Genomic DNA, 10,540 nt, shown 5'->3' on the forward strand with positions numbered 1-10,540 from the left:
CAATGTAACAAACACCAGGTTAGGAAAAAAAATTACACACTAATGTTCATGTCTTATCTGAGCCACAGACATGTTTATCCACAATTATTTTTTCAATGTTAATTATGGTAGCCACTACATTTAAAACTATGAAGATAGCACACAAAAAATCTGGATTTCTGCTTCTCTTAAAAAATTGTTATGTAAACTGTAAAACCAAAAATTACTAAAGAAAACCATGGGAGAATTACTATGTAATTCATCTGGAGAAGGCCTTTTTAAATTCAGAAATTATAGAAGATTGATAAATTCTACTCCATCTAATTCATTTCACAAAAGGTTATCTTACCAAATATATAGAGTATTATAATCAAAAGGAAAAAAAGTCCAGCAGGAAAAGATTAAAGGATATAAACATATCCACAGAAAATGAAACACAAAGAGCTCAAACATCTGAATACGTGCTCACACTCTTCAGAGAAACACAAAACTACAGTGAGAAAACATTTTTTTACCCATCAAATATTCAAAGACAAGAACGTAAGAAAAACAACTGTTTCCATATATTGCTAAAAGTGAAGTCGCTCAGACGTTTCCCACTTTTTGCAACCCCATGGACCATAGCCTACCAGGCTCCTCCATCCATGGGATTTTCCAGGCAAGAGTACTAGAGTGGGTTGCCTTCTCCAGGGGGCAAACCCTTCCTGACCCAGGGATCAAACCCGGGTATCCAGCATTGCAGGCAGACACTTGACTGTCTGAGCCACCAGGGAATCAAAAGGAGAGACGTGAGGGTATCCACAAGGGTCATGCTCCAGGTCAGGCTTCAACTCACAACCTCAGCAAGGCTCTGCATGTAGTGCTGTATAAGTACTGCACGCTAACAAACTGCTAACAGAAGTTTAAATATATATATTGCTAATAGAAGTTTAAATTTACAAAACTTCTATGCAGGTCTATTTGGCAGTATCTATCAAAAATAACAAGTGAACACTCTTTGATCTAGCAGTTCCACCTGTAGAATTTATCCTATAGATGAGTCCATGGTTTACAAGGTTATTCACTAAAGCATTATTTGTAATAATTAAATTCTGGATAGAATTCAAGTATCCACCAATAGGAAACCTGTTATGAGACAGCCACAGAATAGAATAAAATGCAGCCATTTAAAAAAAAAAAGGAAAACTATGCCCTCATGAGGAAATTACATCCTGAGGAGGAATCATCTCCAAGATACATTGCTAATAAAGTGGTCAGAAATGTATCAAGTGTGCTACCATTTGTACAATAATGTAGAATAACTACATACAATCTGCTCTTATATGATTAGATATCATTGCTGTTATTGTTGTTTAGTCGCTAAGTCGTGTCCAACTCTTTGCAACCCCATGAACTGTAGCCTGCTAGGCTTCTCCGTCCATGTATTTCCCAGGCAAGAACACTGGCGTGGGTTGCCATTTCCATTTCCAGGGGATCTTCCCCACCCAGGGATTGAACCTGCATCTCCTATATCGGCAGGCGGATTCTTTATCACTGGGCCACCAGGGAAGCCCAAAAGATATCACTGAGGGATACATAATAAATTATGAACACTGGTGGACTGTAAGGAGAAAACGCTAGTAAGGGTTAATTAACATTTCACTGTATACTCCCTCTTCTGTATTTTGAACCAGGAATGTATGCCCTATTCAAAGAAATAACATTTTAAATATCAAAAATATCTGCCACTGTGGCATACATTCTCCCCAGTCAACTGAAGTTGAACAGTGACCTAACACTGTAAGGGAGAATTCACCTGAATCCCCACCACCACATCACTTTTTCCTATCTGGCCCTCTAAGCTTTACATTTCTAAGCCCTTCTACAAAACACCAAATTGCTAAATATTGGTGACTGTTTAGAAACTGGGAAACGTGGGAAGGTGAATCTGGAATTTTTATTTCTGGGATTGGGAAACTGAGCACTATCCGAGCAAAATAAGGTACAAGAATAGGATTCATTAGTGAGAACTGTGGGTACCTATTAAGAGTTGGTTGGTTTGGTTTTTTAAAAAAATATGTATGTATTTATTTGGCTGCACTGAGTCTTAGTTACAGCATGAGGGATCTTTAGTTGCAGCAGGCAAACTCTTAATTGCAGCATGTGGAATCTAGTTCCCTGACCAGAGATAGAACCCAGGCCTCCTGCATTGGGAGAGTGGAGTCTTACCCACTGGACCACCAGGGAAGTCCCTCAGAGTTGGTTTTGAGGTGCTTATAAAACACCTAAATGAGTAACATTCAATAGGCCAATTCAGAGCAAACATCTGTCATAGAGCCGTACCAATTACATTATCATTTAATCCTCTCACAAAAAACACAAAATGCCTTGTGGTATGTGTCAATACCCTACTTTCCAGAGTAACTTACCCAATTAGACAAATGATTTTCTAATCTATGCGTAACACCAATCATAACTCATGCTATATTCTGCCTACTGACTTTCTGTATTCTCCATCCGGATTAAGATCTGAGAAACCATGACTATCTTATCCTAAACTGTATTCTAAAACCAAGCACAAAGCCTGGCATCTAATCAATATTTATTAAAGTAAGTGACCAATTCTGAATCACTAAGGGTAGGATTAAGGACAAGTGACTTTGCCACTTATCATGTGAAGTACCTAACTTTTCTCAACTATTAACACTACCCATCTCACAAGATTTGTTTTGAAAATTAAATGAGAATGTTCATGAAGTGCTTAGTTCACGAAGTGCTTAGTTCAATGCTTGGCACATTAAGAATCAAAAGATGCTAGCACTCATTAACAATGAAAGAACTAAAAGACAGGAAGAATCAGAGGCAGCATCAAAGGAAAATAAAATTAAAGAGGGAGTATCTGGTATCAGGAAGCAACAGTTAGAACTAGACATGGAACAACAGACTGGTTACAAATAGGAAAGGGAGTACGTCAAGGCTGTATATTGTCACCCTGCTTATTTAACTTCTATGCAGAGTACATCATGAGAAACGCTGGACTGGAAGAAACACAAGCTGGAATCAAGATTGCCAGGAGAAATATCAATAACCTCAGAATATGCAGATGACACCACCCTTATGGCAGAAAGTGAAGAGGAACTAAAAAGCCTCTTGATGAAAGTGAAAGTGGACAGTGAAAAAGTTGGCTTAAAGCTCAACATTCAGAAAACAAAGATCATGGCATCCAGTCCCACCACTTCATGGGAAATAGATGGGGAAACAGTGGAAACAGTCTCAGACTTTTATTTTTTGGGGCTCCAAAATCACTGCAGATGGTGACTGCAGCCATGAAATTAAAAGACACTTACTCCTTGGAAGGAAAGTTATGTCCAACCTAGATAGCATATTCAAAAGCAGAGACATTACTTTGCCAACAAAGGTCCGTCTAGTCAAGGCTATGTTTTTTCCAGTGGTCATGTATAGATGTGAGAGTTGGATTGTGAAGAGAACTGAGAAAATTGATGCTTTTGAACTGTGGTGTTGGAGAAGACTCTTGAGAGTCCCTTGGACTGCAAGGAGATCCAACCAGTCCATTCTGAAGATCAGCCCTGGGATTTCTTTGGAAGGAATGATGCTAAAGCTGAAACTCCAGTACTTTGGCCACCTCAAGGGAAGAGTTGACTCATTGGAAAAGACTCTGATGCTGGGAGGGATTGGGGGCAGGAGGAGAAGGGGACAACAGAGGATGAGATGGCTGGATGGCATCACCGACTCGATGGACGTCAGTCTGAGTGAACGCCGGGAGTTGGTGATGGACAAGGAGGCCTGGTGTGCTGCGGTTCATGGGGTCGCAAAGAGTCGGACACATCTGAGGGACTGAACTGAATTGAACTGAATCTGGTATCAGAGGCAGCAAAAAGGTACCAAAAAGAACTAATTAGGAAGCTAAGAATGATAAGGACTACTTCAGCATTTGGACAATGATTATCTTTAGCAATGCTGTTTAAATGACATGAAGGAAAGCAGCTCAATTGAGACAGGATGGACAAATGTGTATATTCTCAGAACACAGTTGTCCAGTTAGATTGTGATCTGATGACTAGAAACTAGTATCTTATTCATCTTTGTATCTCTGAAACCCAACATATTAAAATATATATTGAATATATCTGTTAAATGCATAAGCAAATAGAAGGGGAAAAAATGGGAGACTAGAAATGCAGACTCTTACCTAAAGAAGCCTGGCTATGCAAGGGAAGAAGCAAAGAAAGCAACTGAACAGATATATCACAGAGAAAATGTTTTTACAAGCATCCACCTTGGGACGTTTGAATGCAGAGGAGATGGTGCTCTATCGAAGGAATACAAGCACCAAAAGACCAAACAGGCAGCTGCTAGACGTGGTGGGAAAAAATCTCCAACTGTCTGATCCTCAAGATTTTTTTCCTTAATGTAAACTCTCACTGTGAAAAAGGGCTTTCTTCTCGAGAACTTTTAAGTTCCACAAGAGGTGGTTTCAACCCTCTAGCTGTCTATTCTGTGTCTGCTCCAGAAAAGCAGCTGAATACACATGTAAGAAAACAACAGCACTGACTGCACTCTTTAAATTCTTGGCCCCAAATCTGAAACAAGGACAAAACTGGCAATCCTACTACATTCCCTAAAATATGTCTTCCAAGTCTCCAAAGTAACTATTTCTCTCCTCAAATCTCCTACACCGTATTCCATTCTCCCTTACTTCTAAGCAGGTCTTGCTTCACACCTCATTGAGCAAATAGACACCACTAGATAGGAAGTCTCCCTCAACCACCAAAACCATCAACCTACCCATATCTGTATCCACACTCTCTCCTATTCATGAATGGAAACTTCAGATAGCTGGCTCCTGGTCATTCATCTCCTTGTGGCCATTCCAGATTGCCCAATCTAAAATAACCACCCAGTTAACCTCACATCTCTTTAAACTAGGGGAAGGTAAAGTTATTATTTGCCTAGCACTTTATCACTGATATTCTCTAATCTACATATTTATGGTCTCTATCCCAGGAGTCTCCATTTAAGAGCAGAGATCTTTTCTGTCTCATTATATAAAACAAATGCTCGATAAATACAGGGAATCCTTGGTGGCTCCGATGGTAAAGAATTTGCCTGCAGTGCAGGAGACCTAGGTTCGATCTCTGAGTCAGGAAGATCCCCTGGAGAAGGGAATGGTTACCCACTCCAGTATTCTTGCCTGGAGAATTCCACAGACAGGAGCCTAGCAGGCTGCAGTCCATGGGGTCACAAAGAATCCGACATGACTGAGGGACTAAGGCTTTCACTATGCCTATATAAGTAGGAGAAAAAAAACTGCTTCACAAAATTTTCCTAAAAGGAAATTTTCTGAAAGAATCTTCCCCATTACTGCCACTATTTTACAAATGGGAAAACTGAGATCCACCATGGTAGCCAGAAATAGAATCCAGTTTTCTTGACTCCTAGTCATCATAGACATCATCTAGTTTTTTTTTTTTTTTTTGGCTGCACCACTTGGCATACAAGATCTTAGTTCCCTGACGAGGGATCAAATCTGTGTCCCCTGCAGTATTAACCACTGGACCACCAGGGAAGTCCCTCCATAAGAAGTTTTAAGATACCCTTACAAATATATACATGTTCAGCACCCACCTACAACATAACAGATAAAGTGTAATATTCAAAAGCAGAGCCCCTACACAGCAAAAAGAATCACTAAATAATATGTAATGTGGATGATTCACATAAAGTTGAGTGTAAGAGGTCATATAATAACATACTGTAGATATAACATTCAAAAACAGACAAAACTCATCTGTAATGTCAGAAGAACTACCCTTGTTGGGAGTAGGGCTTGAGGGATCCTAGTTCCCCAAGCAGGGACTGGACCCAGGCCACTGCAGTGAAACCACTGAATCCTAACCACTGGACCACCAGGGAATTTCCATGGGGCTTTTAATATTTATTTTTATTTTTTTGTGAACTCTTGGTTGAGGCATGTAGAGATCTAGTTCCCTGAACAAGGATCGAATCCACACCCCTTGCACTGGAAGCACAGAGTCTTAGCCACTGGACGACCAGGAAGTCCCATGGAACCTTCAACTTATGCTTTCTCCTAGATTTACAGTTTCAGGCCTTATATCTAGGACTTTTATCCATTTTCAGCTCATTTTTGTATATAAGGGTCTAACTTCATTCTTCTGCATGTGTACATCCCATTTTCCCAACACCATTTGTTGAAAAGAAATGTCGTGTCCTGAGTGATCTTGGCACCCTTAACAAAAATCATTTGACCATATGCAAGGATTTATTTCTGGACTATTACATTCCATTGCTCCATCATACCAGTACCACCCTGTTTTGATAATTATAGCTTTGCAATGTTTTGAAATCAGGAAGTGAAATCTACACTTCATTCTTTTTCAGAACTGTTTTAGGAGGGAATCCCTGGTGGCTCGGAGGTTAAAGCGTCTGCCTGCAATGCAGGAGACCCAGGTTCGATCCCTGAGCTGGGACGATACCCTGGAGAAGGAAATGGCAACCCACTCCAGTATTCTTGCCTGGAGAATCCCATGGACGGAAGAGCCTGGTAGGCTACAGTCCATGGGGTCGCAAAGAGTCGGACATGACTGAGCTACTTCACTTTCACTTTCCTTGGTGGCCCAATGGATCCACATTCGCACTGCTAAGGGCCCAGGCCGAGGCAAAGCTAAAAACAACAACAAAAAATGTTTTGGCTATTTGGGATCCCTTGAGGTTTCTTATGAGTTTTACGATGCATTTTCCTACTTCTACAAAAAGTGCCACTGGTGTTCTGTTGAATCTATAGATCTCTTTGGGTAGTATGAACATCTTCACAGTATCAAGCATTCCAGTGCATGAACACAGGACATTTTTTTGTGTGTGGAATCTTAAGGGTGAACCTCAGGGCTCTTTTTTAAACAATTTTTTTTTTTTTTTTTTTTCCGGACGGGCCGCACAGCTTGCCCTCTGCAGTGTAAGCACTGAGTCCACCAATGGACCACCAGGGAATTCTCTGAACCCCAGCTTTTAAAGTGGTACGTGAAGAATTCTTTTGCACACACACAGATTATCAAAGTTAATGGATGTGATGATGAGTAAACTTGTCCTAAGAGTACAAGTCATATTCATCTTGTTCAGAAATAATTTCTATATTTCATTTATTTCTCTGATCTGTTCTTGTCCTTCACCTCAAAACCACCCTGAGATTATCAAATATCAGATTTCATTTAAAACAATCTTCTAAGGAGGCTTCCCTGGTGGTCCAGTGGTTAAGACTGAGAGCTTTCAATACAAGGGGCTCAGGTTCAAGGTCCTGGTCAGGAAACTAAGATCCCACATGCCATGCCACAAAAAATTAATGAGTAAATAAAACAATCTTGTAAGAACAGTATTTTTTTTTTGCAGGTCCAAGAAGACTCTTTTCTCATTTACACATTTGAGCTAATATACTGGCCTAACACCTCCAGTCCACCAAAAATTAGGTACATGGGTACACTGGCTAAATCTTTCACAAAAGTATATTCTAATTACTGTGACATTAATTCATCTCATGGTAAAGCCTACTTACTGAGCTTATGGAAAAAAACCCAAACAAACTTTCTGGCCAACCCAATACAAGAAGTTATTGATCTCACTTTAAACAGCTGAATACTAAGCACCAAAATAAGCCTCACACCAACACAGATGAACCTTACACTTATGGAAACAGAACCAGAACTTTAAGGATTGAGCTAAACCACTCATTTTTACTTTGGCATCTCTCATCTAAAGGTACAATTATGTAGCTCAGAAATTATAAGACAGCTAAACTAAAATTCAGTGCACCACATAAGACTTCCTAAGTTTTCTCATTCCTCCTTACCACTACATTACAAACTGTTATATATTGTAACATAAAAACATTAAAAATTAGAACTATTTAGAAAGCTAGTGAGGACAAGGACTGATTTAACATTTAGACATTGATAAATTTTTACCAATGTTGTTTAAATGGCATGAGGGAACAGAAGCCAAATTGAAGCTTTTTAGAGATGACAACTGTGGCCCCTCATTCACCACTTAAGCAATGAAAGTGGTATCAAAGTCAACTCTGAATTAAGGTTTATTTCTCATTCCATTTTTTCCTCTCTACTGGTTTGAAAGTTATACGTGTTTTTTATTCTTTCAATGGTTATACTGGAATTATAATGTGCATTTTTTTTTTATAATGTGCATTCTTAACAGAGTCTAAACTCACGTTAATTTTCTTCACCCTCCCCCTTGAACGCCTTACCCCTAAATTGTTTCAAGAATTTAACTGAGGAATGCTGCCTTTATTGCTCTCTCCAACTAGCTAATTAAATTTTCATGCAATTTCCTCTCAAGTAAGCTTTGGGGATGAAGGAAGGATGAGAAATGAGGGAATAAAAACGTGAAATACTAGGGCTCTGCCACTTAATAATTTAAATTGTGTTTCTTCGAATAAACGTCCCGTTTCCCTTCACTGTTCAAAAAATACCTGAGTGGCACTGTGCCGTTTTTACAGCAATCATGTCTTCCATTCTACTGCACTTCACGCACAATACTGCCCATTCTCCTAGCAACCAAACGCTGCTAGAAGTCAGACCTCAACGCAGCGCCAAAGATGCTTCACGACCCGATCAAGTCCTCTACAAGCAATCGAGTCCCCTGCCAACAATGCCAAAATCTAAAAGAACCACGATGCTCTCCACCACAAAAAGAAATGGGCCTAGCTGAACGTAGGTGGGTACCAGGTGAGCAAGGAGACCGCGGGGAACAAGCTTCCCGGTGTCCCACCGCGGAAGTCTGAGGCGGACCGCGAGCCTCACAGCCCCAGACAATGGAGTTTTCCCGCCTCCTCGGGGCCCCGCCCCCTGCTCCAGAGCCCGCGGAGGGAAGCGAACGCACTAGCGCACACCCCGCCCCCTAGAGGTCCCGCCCACCCCGAGCCGCCAGTCCGGCCTCCTTCCTCGTGCAGGTTTTTTTTTTTTGGCGCCAAATCTCTGTTGGTTATTTTCCCGAGGTGTTTGAGAATACTACCGGAGGCGCACACCAGTTGTGTGGGCATAGCAGGGGCATGAAGGCACACCGGCGCGCCTGGGCCCCGCCTCCCCACCGATAGCCCCGGGCCAGGGGAGGAAAGAGAGGGGCAGGCAATGGAGACAGCCGCCGCTGCCCCCGGCAAGATGGCGGCCGCGAAAAGCGGGGCAGGGGGCGCCAGCCGACCGGCGTTACTGATATTGAGGGAGACTCTCTACAAGAGGTGAACTTCTCCAGTGTCCGGGCCTTCCAGAATAGCGACCGTTGTTCATTGGAAGGCACGTCCTCCAGCCCTCCGGTCTGCCCCTCCCAGGGAGCCTCCGTCCACCACCCCCTCCCTGCGGACTGGCCAGTGCCTCAAGCTCTCCACGGTCCGGCTTACTTGTCGGCAGAAACCAGCTCCGCGGTGATGGCGGCAGTGGCTGTGGACTCTGCGGCCATCGTTCCCCTGAGGTGTTGGGCCAGCGGACGGGACACAGCCTGTGAGAAAAAACAGACGGAATTCGGGACGCCAGAGACTTATTCAGGGACAGAAAATGGCAGATTGGAGACCCCGCGCGGCTGGGTCCTCTTATATAGCAGGGCCCTTCGCCCCGCCTATCCACTTCCGGATCCTCCCCCTCGAGTTTAAAGGGCCAGGACCCAGCCCCAAACCAACCCAAGGATATCCCCCGCCCGCACCGCCTGGTTCTACCGGGTACCTTTCCTCCCTAGTCTGCCTTCCTCGAAGAAAGCAACTTTTTGCTACTCTAGCAAGTCGCGTAAGAATTTTGGCACTACAGCTTCTGACTGGTCGTTGGTCAGCGGCTTCCAGAAAAGTAGCTAGTGCTGCTCTACGTTTGGAGCGAGTAACCTGGAGTCTCTTTCTAGGCCCGATACTTAGGAGGGTAACTGAGACTTTCTATCTGTCCTCTGAGTCGTAACGGATGGACACGCAGGAACCGAGCACGGGTATACCTGCAACGGCTAGAACTGTTATCGGTGAGAGACGCGTGGCTCTGAACCTCCGCAACAACTGACGCAAAACAGTGCTGTCCTAGGATTGGTCACCGCTTGAAACTACCGCGCTTGATTCCACGGCTCCTTGCTGCGGCGGGACGCGGGTGGCTCCTCCCTCCGGACCCGCCCCCCCTTCGACTGGCCCAATCCGCTGACGCCATCCTCTTAGATCCGCCCCCAGACTCCAAATCTGACTAGCTGATAACGATTTATCGAACTTCGATTTATCTTATCGTTTCTCCACTACATGCGGGGGCACTGTGCTTAAACATCTAAAGCTATTAACTGTCTTACTTAACTTTACACCAAAGCTTACTAGTGACAACGGTGTTCTCAGCCCCATTTGGTAGAAATGGAAATCAAAGTTCAGAGAAGGTTTGACTAGCGCAGAAAGTTGCAAACAAGTCGTTTATGGGAAGTAGTGTGCCTCGTTTCCTGCAACTGGCTGCGTGGAAGGTAACTGGCAGGCTGAAATGACTGCACTTCCTCACACCTGGAGCACCATCCATTGCCTACCACCATGGCA

At 42.9% G+C, this 10,540-nt stretch overlaps 1 protein-coding gene across 5 annotated transcripts in view; it reads right to left on the reverse strand.

Annotated features, from left to right (window-relative positions):
- Positions 1 to 10,064, reverse strand: part of NASP (nuclear autoantigenic sperm protein) — a 28,780-nt gene extending 18,716 nt beyond the window's left edge. For 3 of the 5 annotated variants that reach the window (XM_010803604.4, XM_010803605.4, XM_010803603.4), the window contains exon 1: positions 9,398 to 9,561. In XM_010803604.4, coding sequence (XP_010801906.1) covers positions 9,398 to 9,456 — 59 coding nt within the window. In that variant the 5' untranslated portion in view covers positions 9,457 to 9,561. 5 annotated transcript variants of the gene reach the window in all.
- Positions 10,065 to 10,540: the final 476 nt, after the last annotated feature.

Source organism: Bos taurus, chromosome 3, assembly GCF_002263795.3.
Source record: "Bos taurus isolate L1 Dominette 01449 registration number 42190680 breed Hereford chromosome 3, ARS-UCD2.0, whole genome shotgun sequence".
Taxonomy (NCBI): Eukaryota; Metazoa; Chordata; class Mammalia; order Artiodactyla; family Bovidae; genus Bos; species Bos taurus.